The following is a 21,308-nucleotide window of genomic DNA, read 5'->3' as shown; positions in this document are numbered from 1 at the left end:
CCCACTCTACACTTTGAAAGAGCCCTATGGCGCAGAGGGTTAAAAGCTGCAGTACTGCAGTCCTAAGCTCTGCTCACGACCTGAGTTCGATCCCCGGAGGAAGCTGGGTTTCCAGGTAGCCGGCTCGAGGTTGACGCAGCCTTCCACCCTTCCGAGGTTGGTAAAATGAGTACCCAGCTTCTGGGGGGAAAGTGTAGATGACTGGGGAAGGAAGTCGCAAACCACCCTTTAAAAAGTCTGCTGTGAAAGCAACGTCACCCCAGAGTCGGAAACGACTGGTGCTTGCACAGGGGACCTTTCCTTTCCTACACTTTGAATCTCAGAGTCTCAGAGCAGTCACAATCTCTTCCCCCCCCCACAACAGACACTCTGTGAGGAGGGTGGGGCTGAGAGAGCTCCCCCAGAAGCTGCCCTTTCGAGGAAAACTCCTACAAGAGCCATGGCTGACCCAAGGCCATTCCAGCAGCTGCAAGCGGAGGAGTGGGGAATCAAACCCGGTTCTCCCAGATAAGAGTCCAAGCACTTAACCACTATACCAAACTGGCTCTCTTTGACCTTAATGATTGAGTCAGGGTTGCGGCTCAGTGGGGAGAGCATCTGCCTGGCATTTAGAAGTGTTACCTCAGATGCTACAAATTAGTAAAATTAGATCATCATATTGGCTTGGAGAAGTGATTTAAAGAAGAAGAAGAAGAAGATATTGGATTTATATCCCGCCCTCCACTCTGAAGAGTCTCAGAGCGGCTCACAATCTCCTTTACCTTCCTCCCCCACAACAGACACCCTGTGAGGTGGGTGGGGCTGGAGAGGGCTCCCACAGCAGCTGCCTTTTCAAGGACAACCTCTGCCAGAGCTATGGCTGACCCAAGGCCATCTCAGCAGGTGCAAGTGGAGGAGTGGGGAATCAAACCCGGTTCTCCCAGATAAGAGTCCGCACACTTAACCACTACGCCAAACTACACCAAGAGGCAAATGCCTTCTCCAAGCCAGGCGACAGTGGGGGCTTTGAGAGCCGCACAATATGTATGAAAGAGCCATGTGTGGCTCCTGAGCCACAGTTTGGCCACCCCTGGCATAAGGCCATTTCATACATTTAGGGGACCTTTCTTTGGAGTGCTGTTGTGGATTTTTCCCTGTTATTTCCTTATAGTACATAGACATCTTTCTGTAGCACTGTTTCTCAAAGCAAAACTTATTCTCCCAGTATCTAATACAAGAAGCGCGGAGTTTTTGTTCCATAAACAACTGATATTGCTTTATTTTTCTCTGTACCCAAGCTACTTATAGAAAAGGTAAAACAATTTCCAGTTATAGATAACAAGACTTACACGCTATGTTTTTATTTGTTAGAGACTCTTATAATTTGGTACCTGCTAGATTCTAAGCTAAGAGAGCCCCATGGTGCAGAGTGGTAAAGCTGCAGTACTGCAGTCCGAGCTCTCTGCTCACGACCTGAGTTCGATCCCGGTGGAAGCTGGGTTCAGGTAGTTGGCTCAAAGTTGACTCAGCCTTCCATCCTTCTGAGGTCGGTAAAATGAGTCCCCAGCTTGCTGCGGGGAGAATGTAGATGACTGGGGAAGGCAATGGCAAACAACCAAGTAAAAAGTCTGCTGTGAAAACGGTGTGATGCAACGTCACCCCAGAGTTGGAAACGACTGGTTCTTGCACAGGAGACTACCTTTTTACCTTTTTAGATTCTAAGCATTTCAGATGCTACATCTCAAAGACACAAAAGATTGGGCTGCATTTCCCAGAGTGATTTTTTTAAAATCACTGCAAGGCAAAAGAGTAGTTGCACCCAGTATTCCCTCTAAGCTGAGTTGGTGTAAGCTTCCTCACCGTTTTTTAGCCTCCGGCTCGCACATTTTTGTCTTAGCTCAGGGAAAATGGCCCCAGGGCAAACTAATTTACGGGGTAGCTCACAACTTGAATGCCAGTCGCTCACAAAGTAGAATTTTTTCTCGCAAGACTCCACGTCCATGATCTTGCTTTGGCCGTCCTTCTGAGTCCTGCTCAGCGGGATCAGAGTTGAGAACATTTTGAGCACAAACCCATCTTGCTGGAGCTGGAGCGCTGTGCTGCTTCTGTTTGCGTTTTTTTTTTTAAAAAAACTGGCTGTGTTTTTTGCAGATGCGAAAGGAGGCTCTAAGCCAGGCAAAAAACCCAAAAAACCCTTAACGAAGCCAATTATCCTAGCAGGCAGCACTGCAGAATCCATACAAATTAGATGATGGTGTATTTGGCTGCATAGGAAGGCTGTGGAGCTGGAATAATTCAGTCGTGTTCCTGAGTTAAACAGGACGTGGCCCCTTCAAGACAGCCTCTTGATAAATGTAGTTGCCAACTATCCTGCTACGGTGCTTGCAGGAGAGACTCTGTGGTCTAACCTTGGGTGAGTCTCCAGTGAAAGGCAGGGAGTTCTTCACTTAATTGGAAAACTTGGGAGGGTCTTACGTCTTCCCTCACCCAGGGGTCTGATAGGAATATTAATGCTTTAGAAGTGGAGATACTTGTTCTTGAGAATACCAACCGATGGCAGGACAGAAATGGACTGTGCTTTCTTGACGACCCATTTCCTTGCTCATCAGTCCCGCCACAGCTTCCAGGAAAGTTCTGGTTTAATGCCCGCTTTTGTGGTTCTTTTGCAAATGTGACTCAGTTCTCTTTTTCTTACAGGTCCATTTTGGAAAAAGAAGGGCCCAGGTCACTCTTCCGGGGACTAGGACCAAACTTGGTTGGGGTCGCGCCATCGAGGTACGGATCTTGAAATGGCTTTCTCTCTTACTTTTGACAAAAGAAAAAGGCAATTGAATACTTGATTTGTTCTGAAAGCTGCAATCCCAGCACTGAAAGCACAGGGATCAATAAAGAGAGAAGTGCGATAATAAAACCAGATCCCTTCCAGAAATAAAATAGATGGATCAGTGGACAAACTGCTTGCTGTGCTCTTCAAGCCTTTTTAAAGTTTCAGTTCTTTTAAGGCTGTTTTCCAGCCTGCTGCATATGTAAAGGTAAAGGTCGTCCCCTGTGCAAGCACCAGTTGTTTCCTACTCTGGTGTGACGTTGCTTTCACGATGTTTTCATGGCAGACTTTTTTACGGGGTGGTTTGCCATTGCCTTCCCCAGTCATCTACACTTTCCCCCCAGCAAGCTGAGGACTCATTTTACCAACCTCGGAAGGATGGCAGGCTTAGTCAACCTCGAGCCGACTACCTGAAACCAGCTTCTGCCAGGATCGAACTCAGTTCATGAGCAGAGAGTTCATACTGCAGTACTGCAGCTTTACCACTCTGCGCCACGGGGCTCTTGCCGCATATGTAGCACTGCTGAAAATCAAATCTCCCAGAAGGGGGAGCTGAACACTGTGTCTTTCAGCCCACCTGAGTTGTGGGCTCTTTGTTCTGAATAGCTCTTTACCCCTCAGCAAGCCGAGTCGGATTCAGTGATGCCTGGTAAGCAAAGAGATACAAACTCAGGAGCAGAGCTTGAACTGAGTTAGTTTCCCTTTGGTTGTTCTGTTTTAAGGGTCTCGAGCATCCAGCAATACCCAGACACGCTTGCAAATTCTTTATTTTCTCAGCAGTAACCATTTGAAATTGGCAAGCGTTCCTTCCCATGAGTTGCAAAGCAGTCCCACGCTGGCCTTGTTGCCAGTTTTGGAATCTGTCCTTGAAGGAACGGAACAAGAATGCAGAGATCCAGGCTGAAAGACACCTCCCCGTTCTGAAGTCTCTCGGAGAAAAATAGCGCATTGTTTGAAGCTCAGTCGTTCTGCCGATAGCTCTTCCGTATCAGCACTTTGGCTGGGGCCAGAACTGGGGAAGGGATTTGAGGGCGCCGTCCTGGATAAACATCGGCCTCCTTTTGCAGGGATCAAAAAGCACGTCTTGAATAAAAAGAGGCATGGGGGATCACGGCAACGGCCCAGCTGGGCTAGCTGCCAGCTCGGCGTGGCAGTCCAGATGCCCAAGGAGGCTGGCACATTACAGCAAGGAGGCTGACTCCTGCCCCTGTTTTAGCCCCTCAGGCAATTCAGAGGGGCAATATTTGGATGGGAGACCACCAAGAAAGACTGTGGTTGCTGCGCAGAGGCAGACAACTTCTTAACGCCTCTCGCCTGGAAAACCCCACGGTCCTTCTTGAGGTCTCCAAGGGCCGGTTTAGACTTGGGAGCACACAATTACTATAAAATAACGCCCCATGGCACAGAGTGGTAAAGCAGCACTACTGCAGTACTGTGGTCTGAACTCTCTGCTCACGACCTGAGTTCGATTCCAGCGGAAGCTGGATTCAGGTAGCCGGGCCAAGGTTGACTCAGCCTTCCATCCTTCTAAGATCGGTAAAATGAGTACCCAGCTTGCTGGGGGGGGGGGGGGGAGTGTAGATGACTGGGGAAGGCAATGGCAAACCACCCCGTAAAAAGTCTGCCCTGAAAACGTCGTGAAAGCAACGTCACCCCAGAGTCGGAAAAGACTGGTGCTTGCACAGGGGACCTTTCCTTTCCTGCATCATACGGCGGTCAATTGCATGCGTTAATTACTTTTTGGTTGAATAGGGGCTTCTGTCTTGTCCCCAGTCTGGTGTAGTGGTTAAGTGCGTGGACTCTTATCTGGGAGAACCGGGTTTGATTCCCCACTCCTCCACTTGGAGCTGCTGGAATGGCCTTGGGTCAGCCATAGCTCTTGCAGAGCTGTCCTTGAAAGGAGAGCTCTCTCAGCCCCACCCACCACACAGGGTGTCTGTTGTGGGGGAGGAAGGAAAAGGAGTTTATAGGCCGCTCTGAGATTCAGAGTGAAGGGTGGGGTATAAATTCAATATCGTAATCCTCCTCCTCCTCCTCCTTCTGTTTCAGGGTCTCAGTGCAAGCAGAAGAACAAGTGAGGGGGGAGGGGTTATGGGGTGGAGGGGTGTCTCTTCGTAAAAAGAAGCAATGCAGAAAATTAGCACAGTAGAAGAAGAACTTGTAGCTTCCTTGTGTCAAGTCCCCAGCAGTTCAATGATCAACGACAGTCCATTGCAAGAACAGCTGTTTATCGATACACGACAGGTCAGAGCAAGATGGTTCTTGCGAAAACTGGCTTTGGCGGGCAAATGCCCTCTGCTTATACCTTATGTTAAAACCGTTATGCATTCAAATCCAAGGCGCAAAGCAAGCCATCCCTCCCTCCAAAGTTCAGTTCCCAGGCCCCTAGCAGGTGTGCACATAATCAAGCAGAGACAGCTCACGACCTTGACTGTCTCCGAGATCAGGTTGAAAATATGCTTCACTTGTTACACAGAGATAGGAGAGCTGGCAAAGTGAGAAGTGAAAGTTGTGTTAGAACATAAGAGATGCCATCAGGACAATGGCCCATCCCGTCTAACACTCTATGTCACACAGTGGCCAAAAGCTCCCAAGTGCCATCAGGAGGTCCACCAGTTCTGGCAAAATGGCAAGTTCTGGGGCCAGTTCTGGCAAAATGGCAAGAGGCGCTCTTGACATCTTGAAGCGCTCAGTTTCAGTGGTCATGTCGTTTCCCTTAGCAGAAAGCTTGGAAAAGAGGTTCAGCTTGTTCTACTGTTGTACTCTGCAGCGTGGATAACTCATAACCAACGTTCCCTCTAAGCTGCAGGGTCTTGTGAGCAAAAATTCTACTTTGTGAGCTACTGGCATTCAAGTTGTGAGCTACTGGCATTAAAATGCTGAGCTGCTGCATAAATTAGTGTGCTCCGGGGTCATCCTTCTGGAGCTGAGACAAAAACGTGTGAGCTGGGTGCTAAAAATCTGTGAGCTAGCTTACACTAGCTCAGGTTAGAGGGAACGCTGCTCATAACCCCTGACTTTGAACTTCTTTTAGTCCTGAGTACAGAAGCCTTAGTGCTCCAAGAAGCTCACGACGCTTCTGCTCTACAGCCATCTAAATCAACTTAAATCCCCCCCCCCCTTTTTGTCTCTCAGGCATATTGTGAAACTAAAACAAATGTAACCCTTTCTTAGCACCAATTTCCCTACTGAAAAACGTCCCTCTCATTCCATCCATTCAACGAGTAGGATCTCTTGAAAAACAGCCTCTCAGAATTCTCGTCCAAGTGTCTTTGTTGCTGCGTTATTGCGAGGCAGAAAAGCGAGAAGTGAAGGAGCTCGCTTTCGGCTTCAGGAAGAGGACTGCTCGGTTTCAAAGGATGCTCACTTGTCTCTAAATTTGCCCCAGTTTGTGAGTTCAGACTTCTCTGTCTTGTGCAGGGCGGTGTACTTTGCATGTTACTCCAAAGCCAAGGAGCTGTTCAACAACGTGTTCGTGCCGAACAGCAACATTGTCCACGTCTGTGCAGCTGGTTCTGCAGGTGGGTTGCCCTCATTGGACTGTAGCACATTTAATACATTCAGAGGGGCCAGTGTTGCGATCCAGGCCGAGAAACTTCGAAGGGAATTTCTTGAGGGTCATACAGAACAACGTTGGGAGTTCAGCAGCGCCTTTAAGACCAACAGAGTTAGATTCAAGGTGCGAGCTTTTGTGTGCACACACACTTCCTCAGGGACGTTGAAATGGAACATAAGAACATAAGAGAAGCCATGCTGGATCAGGCCTATGGCCCATCCGGTCCAATACTCTGTGTCACACATAAGAACATAAGAGGAGCCATGTTGGATCAGGCCAATGGCCCATCCGGTCCAACACTCTGTGTCACATAAGAACATAAGAGGAGCCATGTTGGATCAGGCCAATGGCCCATCCGGTCCAACACTCTGTGTCACATAAGAACATAAGAGGAGCCATGTTGGATCAGGCCTATGGCCCATCCAGTCCAATACTCTGTGTCGCACATAAGAGGAGCCATGTTGGATCAGGCCAATGGCCCATCCAGTCCAACACTCTGTGTCACACATAAGAGGAGCCATGTTGGATCAGGCCAATGGCCCATCCGGTCCAACACTCTGTCACACATAAGAACATAAGAGGAGCCATGTTGGATCAGGCCAATGGCCCATCTGTGTCACACATAAGAGGAGCCATGTTGGATCAGGCCAATGGCCCATCCAGTCCAACACTCTGTGTCGCACATAAGAACATAAGAGGAGCCATGTTGGATCAGGCCAATGGCCCATCCAGTCCAACACTCTGTCACATAAGAACATAAGAGCAGCCATGTTGGATCAGGCCAATGGCCCATCCGGTCCAACACTCTGTGTCACACATAAGAAGATAAGAGGAGCCATGTTGGATCAGGCCAATGGCCCATCCAGTCCAACACTCTGTGTCACATAAGAACATAAGAGGAGCCACGTTGGATCAGGCCAGTGGCCTATCCGGTCCAACACTCTGTGTCACACAGTGGCCAAAAAAACCCAAGTGCCATCAGGAGGTCCACGAGTGGGGCTAGAAGCCCTCCCACTGTGTCCCCCCCAAGCACCAAGAATACAAAGCATCACTGCCTCAGACAGAGAGTTCCAACAGTAAGCTGTAGCTAATAGCTACTGATGGACCTCTGCTCCAAATGCTTATCCAGTCCCCTCTTGAAGCTGTCTGTGCTTGCAGCCGCCACTGGAAATTAACAGTTTGTGTATATAGACACATGCCTCGTTATAGGTGAACAGCAAATATGCATACAACTCAATGAAGATGTTTTTATATATGGAAAGGCAATGACAAGCTAAGTTTATATGGTCCCCAGGTTACCATTTGTTTGGATTTAATTGAGGGGTGGGGGGGAGAGAACAGTGTAGCAATAAATACGTCAAAATAGGAGACAGATGTGTAAAGGTATCCTTCATTGTTGAGCGCAGTGACTTTGTTCTGCTGCTTCATACCAACTCGGCTGCCCACCTGGGGGCCGTGTAGTCAGTTGTCAGTGGCTTGCATTGAGAGTTAGGTTGACTGTAATATTTAAGGGCGTCTTGTAGGTGGCTGAAACCGTTGTGCCTGACTAATGGGGTGAGCAGCATCCAAGGCTTCGGGAGGGCCCTTTGCTGGACACACCAGATCTGAAGTGTGTCAGGAGGCAATTCGGTCAGGGCCTCTGTCCTTCAGATCTGGGAGGAAAAGGTTAAAGAGGCTTTGTGCTGTCTCACGCTGACACAAGCTATTGTGCGAGGGCCCTGGCTGCCAGCACCTCAGGCTTTCGCTCCCCTTCAGTTTGGGTTGCCTTTGAATGGCCCAGGATTCACCCATGGGCTTGCAGCTATTCAGGCCCAAAAAGGAAGGGGAGGTGAACTTGGGACAGACTTTGAATCCGGTGACAGACTGCAGGGAGCGGTGCTGGTTAACAGTGCAGGAATTCCCTTTTTTGTGGGGGTGGGTCCAGTTTTACAGAGCCGGGCTTTGCATTCTGAAAAGGCAGCGGAGTTCACAAAAACTCCTGCAAAGGTTTTCTAGGAACGCTTGCAAAGCACGCCGAGGGGGGAGGCTTTAACGACAATTGAACCTGCGAGAGAGCCGCTTCCTTCCAGTTCTCCTGGCAAGGAGATGCCCTCGGAGGCTGGCACCCAGACAGGTTCTGCACAGAATCTGGAGGGACCGTCCTGGGCCTCAGAGGAGCCATGTTTCAGAGCTCTCCAGTTACACAACCCTTCAATCTGGCTCCGGCCAGAGAGGAGCTCGTCATAAACAACTGTGACATGGGCCAGTTATATAACCGGGCTGTGCAGAGACCTCTGAAAGCCACAGATGCCGGGCAAGGCCGCCTCAGGGAGTTTGCAGGGAGCCAGGCCCCAGAAATACTTTGCTGGCACGCACAAGCAGTCGTGAAGATCTGGAGGGGGGATTTGAAGCCAGATGGAGCTCAGAGAGGGCTCGCCTTTGGAAGCACAGTTCTGCAAAGTGGAGGAGTGTGAGAGCCAGGAGGAAGATCTGAAGTTCTGAAGGGTTGCAAGCTCTGAGATTGGGAGAACTTTTTCTGCCCGAGACAGGGGAGAGCTGCCGCCGTTTGGCAGTGACGGCGCAGAGCTGGATGGAGCAACGGTCTGATTCTGTGCAATGCAGTCCCCCCCCCCCTTTGACCTGGATGCCTCTCAGTCACTTCCGCATGAATGGATGACTCCACACCGCCATCTAGAGTCCCTGATGGGGGTTGCCGGGGTGTTCTCCTGAGAGAGCCAGTTTGGTGTAGTGGTTAAGTGAGCGGACTCTTATCTGGCAGAACCGGGTTTGATTCCCCACTCCTCCACTTGCAGCTGCTGGAATGGCCTTGGGTCAGCCATAGTGGTTAAGTGAGCGGACTCTTATCTGGGAGAAGCGGGTTTGATTCCCTACTCCTCCACTTGCACCTGCTGGAATGGCCTTGGGTCAGCCATAGTGGTTAACTGAGCAGACTCTTATCTGGGAGAACCGGGTTTGATTCCCCACTCCTCCACTTGCAGCTGCTGGAATGGCCTTGGGTCAGCCATAGTGGTTAAGTGAGCAGACTCTCATCTGGGAGAACCGGGTTTGATTCTCCACTCCTCCACTTGCACCTGCTGGAATGGCCTTGGGGCAGCCATAGTGGTTAAGTGAGCAGACTCTTATCTGGGAGAACTGGGTTTGATTCCCCACTCCTCCACTTGCACCTGCTGGAATGGCCTTGGGGCAGCCATAGCTCTGGCAGAGCTGTCCTTGTGAAAGCCAGTTTGGTGTAGTGGTTAAGTGTGCAGACTCTTATCTGGGAGAACCGGGTTTGATTCCCCACTCCTCCACTTGCAGCTGCTGGAATGGCTTTGGATCAGCCATAGCTATTGCAGGAGTTGTCCTTGAAAGGGCAGCTGCTGTGAGAGCTCTCTCAGCCCCACCCACCTCACAGAGTGTCTGTTGTGGGGGGAGAAGACACAGGAGATTGTAAGCCGCTCTGAGTCTCTGATTCAGGGAGAAGGGCGGGGTATAAATCTGCAATTCTTCTTTCTTCGGCATCCTTTCCAAATACACTTATTCGAAGGGGGTCGGAACAGAGGCTGGAGGAAGAGCATGGCTTGGTAACGAGGGGCAATTTGATCAATGGAGTGGGCTTGCAGAATCCGTAGGTGCAAGTCGACGCTCACGTTTCCGTTGAGCTGCTTGAGGCATGAGCTGGTGCTGCGTTTAGCTCTTCTTGGCTAGAGTGACCCGTTTTTTCCCCCACCCTCTTTCCTCAGCCTTTATCACTAATTCGCTGATGAACCCCATCTGGATGGTGAAGACGAGGATGCAGCTGGAGAGAAGGTGAGCACAGTCGGGAATTTGCAAGAAGAGCCCTGCTGGATCAGACCAGGGGTCCATCTAGCCCAGCATCCTGTCTCACACAGTGGCCAACCAGTTCCTCTGGAGGGCCAACAACAGGGCACAGAGGCTTTCTTTGATAACATGAGAAGAGCCCCGCTGGATCAGACCAGGGGTCCATCTAGCCCAGCATCCTGTCTCACACAGCGGCCAACCAGTTTCTCTGGAGGGCCAACAACAGGGCAAGCTGTTGGCTTGGAAAATGCATTTAAAGTTAAGTTGCTTTTTCCACCTCTCCCTCCATTTACCTGCCTTTCTTCCTTCCTACATCCGACACTCATGTCTTGCAGCTCTCAAACATCTGATGTTTATTCTATGTGGCACTTACATTAAGGAAGTTTGGCCACCCCAGCCCTATACAGAAAGCTAGCAAGCAGGGAGAGAAGGTCTGAGTGAAAGATGCGAAGGGGAAATGTAGGTAGAAATATAATACTTGGGAGAAAGGTTTGTTCTTCCTTATTCATTCGTGCACACGACAAGACACACACCTTTTCAATTGTTTATTCATGGCAGGTGTATGCAGGGGTGAATATCACAATATTCAAAGGTTCCTCTTTGATATCCCTTGACATACACACAGGGGTGGAATTCTAGCAGGAGCTCCTTTTCATATTAGGCCACCCCCCCCACCCCCCGATGCAGCCAGTCCTCCAAGAGCTTACAAAAAAGAACCTTGTGAGCTCTTGGAGGATGGGCTACATCAGGGGGCGTGGCCTGATATGCAAAGGAGCTCCTGCTAGAATTCTACCCCTGTGTGTATGTCAAGGGATACCAAAGAGGAACCTTTGACTATTGTGATGGGGATTATGGGAGCATTAACACAGTTTTAGGTTTTGTGTCTTGACATAAGTTTGGGCGGGTGGAACAAAACAGTCCGATCCTGCCTCTGAGGTTTCGCTTTCTCCCCTCCCCTCCCCTTTGTAGAGTCAGAGGCTCAAAGCAGAGGAACGCGTTGCAGTGTGCCGGCTATGTCTACCGGACGGAGGGGGTCCGGGGCTTCTACCGGGGCCTCACAGCCTCCTACGCCGGCATCTCAGAAACCATCATCTGCTTTGCTATTTACGAGAAGCTGAAGAAGCACGTGAACAACGTCCGTCTGTCCCCTTCTCCCGCCGGCGGGTCGGAGCGAAACTCCACCAACTTTTTTGGGCTAATGGCCGCCGCCGCTATTTCCAAGGGTTGCGCATCCTGCATCGCTTACCCACACGGTACGTACGCCACCTCGGGCAGCTGAGGAGGCAAAAGAAATTGCTGGCACGTTACAAGGGACACAACCCAGCAACACCCTCCCTGGTGCTCACCAAGCGTTTTAGAAATTGGGGTGTTTGCCCAGCAGGGTTTCCACTTGACCGTTGGGAATTTGATTGGCTGTGCAGGTTTTCCTAAAACTGCTTTGACAGCAGCTGCCACCGCAACACAAGGATCTCGGAAGCTCCAGCAGCTGTTTTGGAGCTGGCTCCGCCTCCTGTGGAAGCCATTTTGGGGCTGCTCCCACCACTGTGTCTGAATTCCATGGGTGCCCACAAGCTCAGAAAAGGCTGGGGACCCCTGACTTAAAACCAGAGTTCTGTGTTGGCAAACCGACAGACTGCAGCAGTCACTCCCATGTGTATGTATCTTTTTTTTTGTTAAGTCAAGTTTCTAGTCCCTTGTGTCGATGCACTTTGAAAGGGCACAGAATTTTGGGAACCGAGAGACAAAACTGAATACTGCCAGCTAATTATCAGGCGTGAGGCTTTCAGTGAGCTTCCCATAGCTAGCAAAGCAGAAGTAGACAAAACGAAAGAATACTTGTTTAATCAGCAAAGGTCTCCAGTCTTTACGAGAGCGTGGGTGAAATGCTTGTGTGAGGAGGCAGAACCAACCACAAAACGTCCGGGAGACAGCTTTATGCATAACTCTTAATACTCTTCAACGTTTCAGGTGAAAGATCTGTTTAAGTATACTTTCCCTCTGTAAAAAGTCTGCCGTGAAAACGTGAAAGCAACGTCACCCTAGTGTTGGAAACGACTTCAGAACGAGGATCTCTGACTTTCAGCCAGGATCTCTGTATTCTTGTTCCGTTCCTTCAAGGAGAGATTCCAAATAAAATGAGTCCCCAGCTTGCCGGGGGGGGGGGGGGGGGAAGTGTAGATGACTGGGGAAGGCAATGGCAAACCACCCCGTAGAAAGTCTGCCGTGAAAACGTTGTGAAAGCAACGTCACCCCTGAGTCGGAAACGGCTGGTGCTTGCACAGAGGACCTTTCCTTTAGCGGCCCCGTGGCGCAGAGTGGTAAAGCAGCAGTACTACAGTACTGTGGTCTGAACTCTCTGCTCACGACCTGAGTTCTATCCCGGCGAAAGCTGGATTCAGATAGCCGGCCCAAGGTTGACTCAGCCTTTCATCCTTCCGAGGTCGGTACAATGAGTACCCAGCTTGCTGGGGGGAAAGTGTAGATGGCTGGGGAAGGCAATGGCAAACCACCCTATAAAAAGTCTGCCGTGAAAACGTTGTGAAAGCAACATCGCCCCAGAGTCGGAAACGGCTGGTGCTTGTGCAGGGGACCTTTCCTTTCCCACTTCAGTATACACAGCTTACCTGCAGTCACACAGCGAAGACCCTTGTGTTGTGATGGCAGCTGCAGCCAAAGCGACATTTTTAAAGATCTGCACAGCCAATCAGATAACCAAGTATAATATGGCCCCACCCACTTTCTGATAACACCTGGCGAGCACCATGTCAGGGACCCCTGTTCTACAGGATACATAGCTGAGAATCTCTTGATGCAGAATAGCAAGACGCCTAGGAAAACAGGATCGTCTTCACTCAAGCTTTAGAAATACATGCAGGCAAGCTGCTGTTGGAAAGCGGAACGTTAATATCCAAGCAGACTAGCATAGGAGCGGGCAGTCCTTTAAGTACTGGGGACCCAGGCTGTTTTGGGCTTCAAAGGCAGGCACCAGAGTTTTGAATTGTGCTTTGAAATCGATCAGCAGCCTGTGAGGTTCCTTTAAAACTGCCTGGCTTTTGAGTGGCACCTTGCAAAGTCTAGCAAGCTTCTAAAAACGTCAGCGAAAGCAGCGTTGTTGGCAGGCTTTGAGAAAGCTCCCTGGGCACTTCTTAAATGCTTGCTGTCAGTTGTCTAAGTTGTAGGGTTGCTGGCCTCCAGGTGGAACCTGGAGATCTCCCGCTTTTACAAGAGATCAGCTCCCCTGGAGAAAATGGCTGCATTGGAGGGTGCGCTCTATGGCCTTGGTCCATGCTGAGACCCCTCCCCTGACTCCGCCCTCTCCTGGATCTACCCCCAAAGTCTCCAGGTATTTTCCAACCCAAACCTGGCAATCCTAGACGATATCGATCCTGGCTCTTACCTCCTATTAACCATCTGGATTGCATTCTTAAGAACATAAGAGAAGCCATGTTGGATCATACCAATGGCCCATCCAGTCTAATGGAGAGCCAGTTTGGTGCAGTGGTTGAGTGAGCGGACTCTTATCTGGGAGAAGCGGGTTTGATTCCCCACTCCTCCACTTGCACCTGCTAGCATGGCCTTGGGTCAGCCCCAGCTCTGGCAGATGTTGTCCTTGAAAGGGCAGCTGCTGGGAGAGCCCTCTCCAGCCCCACCCACCTCACAGGGTGTCTGTTGTGGGGGAGGAAGGTAAAGGAGATTGTGAGCCGCTCTGAGACTCTTCGGAGTGGAAAGCAGGATATAAATCCAACATCTTCATCTATCTCACAGGGTGTCTGTTGTGGGGGGGGAGGAAGGTAAAGGAGATTGTGAGCTGCTCTGAGACTCTTCGGAGTGGAGGGCAGGATATAAATCCAATATCTACTTCTTCTTCTAACACTCTGTGTCACACAGTGGCAAAAAACCAGGCATCATCAGGAGGTCCATCAGTGGGGCCAGGACACTAGAAGCCCTCCCACTGTTGCCCCCCACCCACCCAAGGACCAAGAAGACAGAGCATCACTGCCCCAGACAGAGTGATCCATTAATATGCTGTGGCTAATAGACACGGATGGACCTCTGCTCTAGATGTTTATCCAATATGTTTATCCTCTCCTATTAAACCGACCTTGTAGAAGTTGCATTGTTGGTTAACATTCCAGTGCCATTTTTACCCAAGCACCATCATTCTGTGACATCAGAGCAGCTCAGCCAATGGTGATTCGGGGGCTGGAACAACCAGCCTTTGGCTTATGTATGATCATGTCTTCCTCTTCTTTTCCCCCAAACCGCAGAGGTTATACGAACGAGACTTCGAGAGGAAGGCACCAAATATAAGACGTTTGTTCAAACGGCCCGGTTGGTGGCCCGGGAGGAGGGTTACTTGGCCTTCTACCGAGGACTCTTTGCTCAGCTCATGAGGCAGATCCCCAATACGGCCATCGTCTTGTCGACCTACGAGTTGATCGTCTACCTCTTAGAAGACCGCGTTAAATAGCACACCGGAAATGGAATGCATTGCTCAATGGACAGACTCCACGAGGCCAGTTTTCTCCCTGAAATGGCGACCCTTTTTTTTTTTTCCACTGTTGGCGCAGGACCGGAGAACAGTTTGGAATCTGTTGAACACGTTGCTTTATTTAAAAAAAAGCAAATTTTACTTTCTCCCTCCTTTTCCTTTTGGGTACCTGTTTCCAGGAAGGTTTTGTCTTTAATTCATGTTTGTAGTTAATTATATAACTTTTTTTAACTTAAAGAAGTGAGTTTCGAAGCTTAATGATGACTAAATTAAATCACATTATTTAATTTATGTACTGATTGGGCCAGCAGTGTTTTTTTTTTTATTCTCTTCCCCCCCCCCCCGAAGTAAAGCAGAGATCAGTGAGCAAGAGAGTCAGTGTAATGCAGGGGTGGCCAGTGGTAGCTCTCCAGATGTTTTTTTGCCTACAACTCCCATCAGCCCCAGCCATTGGCCATGCTGGCTGGGGCTGATGGGAGTTGTAGGCAAAAAAACATCTGGAGAGCTACCGTTGGCCACCCCTGGTGTAGTGGATAGTTCGAATCCTCACTAATAACATGAAGTGTCACTGATTGACCTTGGGCCCATCAGTATCTCTGCCTGTCCTACCTCACAAGGTGATGAGAAAACGGAGCAGAGAACCGTGTTCTATGCTGATTTGAATCCCAACTGGGGAGAGTCGTAGGATATAAATAAATAAGAGCTAATGCATGCAAGCCCTGCTTCAATGAAAGAAGGGGCAGTTTGGCTGACTCCAGAGTGGGGAAGGCTGCTTTTATTTTATATATTTAGTTAGTTAATGTATATTCCGCCCTTTCCCAGATGGGCTCTTAAAATAACAACATTTTAAAACTGTAATTAAAACCAATGTTTTTGGCAGGGTTCTACCTACCATGTGATGGTGCGGAATTCAGGCTTCTGAAAATCTCACGTTGCTTGTCTCCTCACAATCAAATTTCTAATCCTGATTGAAAATGCAGGCTTTAAGCCCTGACCTGGACAGCCCAGGCAAGCCTGATCTCGGAAGCTAAGCAGGGTTAACTGTGGTTAGTACTTGGACTGGGAGACTGTCCTTGAACTACCCAGTCCGGAGGCAGGGGCAGGCTTACTCAACCAACTCTCTGAATATCCTCCAGGCCCCCAGTAGAGGTCAGTCACCAGAGGTCAACATGACTTCCAAGTGCAGACACACATAGTCACAAAATACAAACAGAAAAAAGAAAATGCAGGGTTCACAACATGTAGGCAGCATGTGTATTTCACATCTTGCTAGCCCTCACCTATGATAAGGTTGTCTAATCCCTTTTAAATCTGGAGGAAGAGTGTAAAAATAGTTGGGTTTTATACCCCACTTTTCTCTATTTGAAAGAGTCTCAAAGTGGCTTACAATCACCCTCCCTTCCTCTCCCCACAACAGGCACCTTGTGAGGCAGGTGGGGCTGAGAGAGTTCTGACAGAACTGGGACTGGCCCAAAGTCACCCAGCAGGCTTCACGTGCAGGAGCAGGGGATCAAACCCGACTCTCCACATTAGAGTGGCCGGCTCTTAACCACTATATCACACTGGCTCTGCTGATCATGTTAGAACCTCCATGTGCAGAGGCAATCTAGCCCTACCAGCTGCTGCAGGGGAACGGGAGGGCTACTTGCCTTCTCCTCACTTTGGGGGCTTCCAGGAAGAAGCAGGATAATAACCCAGTGCCTCTGAGTAACTGCAGAGTACATTTGCTTCACCACTCCACCCTTGTGGGTATTTTTGCTTTCAGGCTAGGCTAGGCTAGGGGAAAAGGGCTCCAAGCATCCCTCTTATTTGTTTCAATTATACGCTACCTTTCCCCCCAGTGGCGACTCAAATCAGCCGATGGCATTCTGCTCTACTCCATTTTATACTCACAACCATCTTGTGAGGTAGGTTAGGCTAAGCAGAATGGGGTAGCCCAAGGTCACCCTGTGAAGCTTCCATGGCAGAGTCAGGATTTGAACCTGGCCTAAATCTTGACGCTTAATCGCAATACCAAGCTGGTGCAATTAACCACAAGGCAAGTTTGACTTCATGGGTGCTGCTGAAGCAATGAATGTACCCCTGCCACGCATCCAGCCCTGTATCACAATCTGTCGGGCAAGCTGCGACATTGAGGAAGAGAGACTGCTTTTTAGGTGGGTAGTTTGTTGGTCTGAAGTAACAAATTTTGAGTCCAGCGGCAACTCAGTGTGCATGCACATGAAAGCTTAAACCCGGAATTACACTTTGTTGGGGAGTATGCACACAAAAACTTAATACTCAGAATTAAACTTTGTTGGTGTGTGTGCACAAGAAAGCTTATACCCAGATGTCGGTACGCGTGCACACATAAGATCGAGGTGCCCCTGGACTCCCAACTTTGTTCTGTGCTTTTCTGTTGAGAAGCTGTTCAAATTCCTCTATTTTGCCCTGAGTCCCCTGAGGACGCAACAGCCAGCTGCAACGCCATCCCTGCAGTGGCATTCCGGGGCTAAATCCGTTCTACTCAGCTGCCATGGGAGCCTCTGAGAAGCCATTATGCTGCCTCTGCCAAGCACGCTGCCCACACCAAGTCTCTAAGCTTGGTGGGACAGTGGCTCAGTGGTAGAGCATCTGCTTGGGAAGCAGAAGGTCCCAGGTTCAATCCCCGGCATCTCCAAAAAAGGGTCCAGGCAAATAGGTGTGAAAAACCTCAGCTTGAGACCCTGGAGAGCCGCTGCCAGTCTGAGAAGACAATACTGACTTTGATGGACCGAGGGTCTGATTCAGTGTAAGGCACCCTCATATGTTCATATAAGCACATCAGGATCTTGTCTGTGTCTCGGAAAAAAACAAACAATTATGAGGCTAACAAGGGGAGGCCCAGGCCTTTTGTTTTGTTGCCTTCCTTGGTAACTGCGCTTGCTGATACACTGCTGCTGGACATGGAGGTTTCTTAAGCCTTCAAGACTTAAGAGCAGGGGTCCTCAAACTACGGCCCGCGGGCCAGATGCGGCCCGCTGAAGGCGTTTATGCGGCCCGCCGGGTTATGGCAAAATCAGACTGGAAGTGACGTTCGATCTAAACTCGCGTTAGCAACGCACACTTCCGGCACTGGGCTGAGGCGGCGGAGACAGAGTGTGAGGTGATACTGAGGTGAGGTGAGTTCCTAGGCCGGGGCGTGTGGTGTGGGGAAGGGAGAGAGATGCAGAAGACGGAGAACTGACGGCCCGCAGCCTTGTACAGTAACAGCAGTCCGGCCCTCCAACAGTCTGAGGGACAGTGAACTGGCCCCCTATTTAAAAAGTTTGAGGACTCCTGCTTAAGAGCCACTGCTAGTTATAGAATCAGAGTTGGGAGGGGCCATACAGACCATCTAGTCTAACCCCCTGATTAATGCAGGATCAGCCTAGAGCAGGGGTTGCCAAACTGTCGCTCAGGGGCCACTTTTTGTGTGGCTCTCAAAGCTTCCAGCGCCCTAGTGGCCAGTTTGGAGAATGCATTTAAAATTAAATTTGCTTTCTTTCCACCTCTCCCTCATCTATCTCTTTCCTTCCTGCTTACAGGTCTCAAACATCTGACGTTTATTCTTTGTGGTTCTTATGTTAAACAAGTTTGGCCACCGTTGGCCTAGAGCATCTCCAACAAGTGTGTTTGTCAGCTACTGCTCAGGGGTGTCAAGCATGCGGCCTGGGGGCCGAATCAGGCCCCCAGAGGGTTTCTATCAGACACCCAAGCAACTGACTGTCATCGGCTTCCTTCTCTCTTGCTTCCTTCTGTAGCTTGCTTTCTAAGGCTTACTTAATGGCACAGGAGAGCTACAGAGCAAAACCTCTATTTTCGCCATTGGCTGAGGTCCTGGCTCTGTCAGTTCTACCACAGAGCGACTGAGCCAAGCCTCTCTTCCTTCTATTGGCTGAGGCTCCTCCTCTTCCTCCTCCCCTGAGGAAGGAAGGAAAAAGCCAGAGCTTCCTTTGCCCAATTCCTTGGATCCCACGGGAGAAATACAAATAAAGCATCTTTAAGACCAACAAGTGCTAATGTTTAAGCATGTTTTGAGGGTTTTTTTAAAATCTTCAATTGTATGTCTGTGTCCTTGTCAGATCTGCCCCCCCCCATAACAAATGTGTTCCACACCCCCAAGCATGCGGCTTGGGGGCCAAATCAGGCCCCCAGAGGGTTTCTATCAGACACCCAAGCAACTGACTGTCATCGGCTTCCTTCTCTCTTGCTTCCTTCTGCAGCTTGCTTTCTAAGGCTTACTTAATGGCACAGGAGAGCTACAGAGCAAAACCTCTATTTTCGCCATTGGCTGAGGTCCTGGCTCTGTCAGTTCTACCACAGAGCGACTGAGCCAAGCCTCTCTTCCTTCTATTGGCTGAGGCTCCTCCTCCTCCCCTGAGGAAGGAAGGAAAAAGCCAGAGCTTCCTTTGCCCAATTCCCTGGATCCCACGGGAGAAATACAAATAAAGCATCTTTAAGACCAACAAGTGCTAATGTTTAAGCATGTTTTGAGGGGTTTTTTAAAATCTTCAATTGTATGTCTGTGTCCTTGTCAGATCTCCCCCCCCCCCCCGGTTACAAATGTGTTCCACACCCCTGGCTTACAGACTGCCAGTTCCTCTCCCAACAAAGCGAAAGACATAAAAGCATTAATATAGCACATCCTACCTAAGGACCTGAGGTTGGGATTCTCCTGTGTGTACTTCTGTGGCAGGTGCTGCAAGACCAGCACCCCAGAACTCACCAGGAGTGGGAAGGGGGAGGGTCCTCAGCAGGGGACCATGCCACAGAGTCCCACCTCACCCCCACCAACTGTTTTCTCTTGGGGAAGTGATCTCCAGGCTGGAGCACCTCCTGGAAGTTGGCAACTGTAGCAACAACCGTCAGAACTCCCATCCGCCAAGAGATCAGAAAAAGTTGAGGTAGAGTCGGCCAGCTCCTAGAGGGGAAATACCTGGAGAGTGTGGGGGTGGAGCTTCAGGAGGGTGGGGTTTGGCGGAGGGGCGGGGCTTCAGTAGGGTATAAAGCCATAGAGTCCACCTTCCAAAGCAGCCATTTCCTTCGAGGGGAGTGGATCTCTGCCAGCTAGAGATTACTTGTAATGCCAGATCTCCAGCTACCAGCTGGAGGTTGGCAACCCCTGGAAATCCCAGAAGCGTCTTCCAACCCTGCAAGCGAAGCAGATAGCGCGGGAACGGGATTCTTCCCCTCCCTTCCTTTTGTTGCACAGTTCAAGAAGCTTGGATTTTCAGCAACTTTTTTTTGTTCGGGAGTTTATCCTTCACCCTTTAAAAATCGCAGAGCTAAAATTATCCGACCTCGTCCAAGGGGATTCAAACGGGCCATTTGCTGCGCTCACGTTCCCAGATCGTGAAAGGTTCCGCACGACGTCCCTCTCCCAATATAGATTCGTGTTGTGCCCCGAAGCGTCTCCTCCGTGTCGCATCTAGACCTCCAGGGGGGGAGGCAGTCTTTTAACTCCGGCTTGTCGTGGCTGAATCACTTCTCGCTTTCCTCCACCCCTCCCCCTCCATGGGTGATTCACCGCGCTCCGTCTGGCACGATTTTGGCCTTTCACGCCGCTTCTTTCTCCCGGCCCCAACGCCCCCGCCGCCCCCGCTCCAGCCGCACGCCCCTCTCTATAAGTAGCCGGGCCTCTCTCTCAGCCAGCCGCGGAAAAACAGGCGAGAGCAGAGCAGCAAGCGACACACGCGACCGGGAGGTCGTGGGAACGGGAAGCGTGTACAAACTCCGCACGCTTCCTGCTCCCCAGCGAGCTGGGCGGCCTCTTGGCCAGGCCGGGCCTTTGGAGGCGGCGCGCCGGCGAGGCGCGGAAGGTCACGGCGCCGGAGGAGGGGGGAGGAGAAAAGGGCGTGGCCGCCGCGCGCCTGTCTCCTTCGTGCCGCGCGGCTTTGATCCCGGCTCTTTGAGCCCCGCGTTCGAACGTCCGGGCCGGAGACGGCGCTCGCGATTGGCCGCGCGGCGTTCCAAGGACTGTTACCCAACGTTCGAAAGGGGCGGGGCCGCAGCGGCGATTGAAGTCGAGCGAGCCGAGCCCGAGAGCAACGTGCGGGATCCCCGCGGCGGCGGCGCCTGGCTAGCTCTGCAGCCGACAAAAGCCCATTTTTAATTTTAATTTGCAATTCAGTTCTTTTTTGCTCGGGGCCGAGCGGCGGCGGCGGCGGCCATGGAAGGAGTGGGCGCGCTGCTGGCCAGCTGCCCTCCGGCCGGCCTGGCGGGAGGCCTGGGGGTGACCGTGTGTGCCGCCGCCGGAGGAGTCTGGCTCTACAAGATGGCCCGGAGGTAAGGCACGGAAGGGGGCGGGGAGCCAAGCGACGCTGCCTTCCTCCCTGCTCCGCTTCCGACGTCGGCAAGGAGCACGCAGCTCTCTCGCCTCCGTGCAAACGGAGACTCCATGAGGCATGCGGGAGGAGGAGGAGAGGCCTGGGCGGGGCCGGCCGCCATTGGGGGGGTGGTTTGGGAAAGCGTGGCTTTCAAAGTGCTGTCGCCCCCTGGGAGCTTTTCCCTGCGGCGGCGGCGCGCGGGGGGGGGGTCCTCTTTGTGCTTGGAAGGCTGTTGGGGGGGGCGTTGGGAGCTCGTTCTCCCCCCCCCCCCAGCTTACTCTGCCTGGGTTAGGAGGAACGGTTGGGTGGGAAAAGGAAGAAGAGGGGGCG

The 21,308-nt window shown here is 50.9% G+C and overlaps 2 protein-coding genes across 2 annotated transcripts in view; both read left to right on the top strand.

The window, feature by feature from the left end:
- Positions 1-14,943, top strand: part of SLC25A33 (solute carrier family 25 member 33) — a 46,278-nt gene extending 31,335 nt beyond the window's left edge. Inside the window, exons 3-7 of the mRNA XM_060259398.1 lie at positions 2,677-2,754; positions 6,224-6,324; positions 10,082-10,148; positions 11,130-11,413; positions 14,429-14,943. Of these exons, the coding sequence (XP_060115381.1) occupies positions 2,677-2,754; positions 6,224-6,324; positions 10,082-10,148; positions 11,130-11,413; positions 14,429-14,631 (733 nt within the window). The 3' untranslated portion in view covers positions 14,632-14,943. The remainder of the gene's footprint in view (positions 1-2,676; positions 2,755-6,223; positions 6,325-10,081; positions 10,149-11,129; positions 11,414-14,428) is intronic.
- Positions 14,944-20,812: 5,869 nt separating this feature from the next.
- The window catches only part of TMEM201 (transmembrane protein 201), a 56,253-nt gene continuing 55,757 nt past the window's right edge, over positions 20,813-21,308 (top strand). The window contains 1 exon segment of the mRNA XM_060259401.1: positions 20,813-20,937. Coding sequence (XP_060115384.1) covers positions 20,822-20,937 — 116 coding nt within the window. The 5' untranslated portion in view covers positions 20,813-20,821.

The sequence above is a fragment of the Heteronotia binoei genome, chromosome 18 (genome assembly GCF_032191835.1).
Source record: "Heteronotia binoei isolate CCM8104 ecotype False Entrance Well chromosome 18, APGP_CSIRO_Hbin_v1, whole genome shotgun sequence".
Lineage (NCBI taxonomy): Eukaryota > Metazoa > Chordata > Lepidosauria > Squamata > Gekkonidae > Heteronotia > Heteronotia binoei.
The sequence above is the reverse complement of the archived record's forward strand: the minus strand, read 5'-3'. Positions and strand labels throughout refer to the sequence as shown.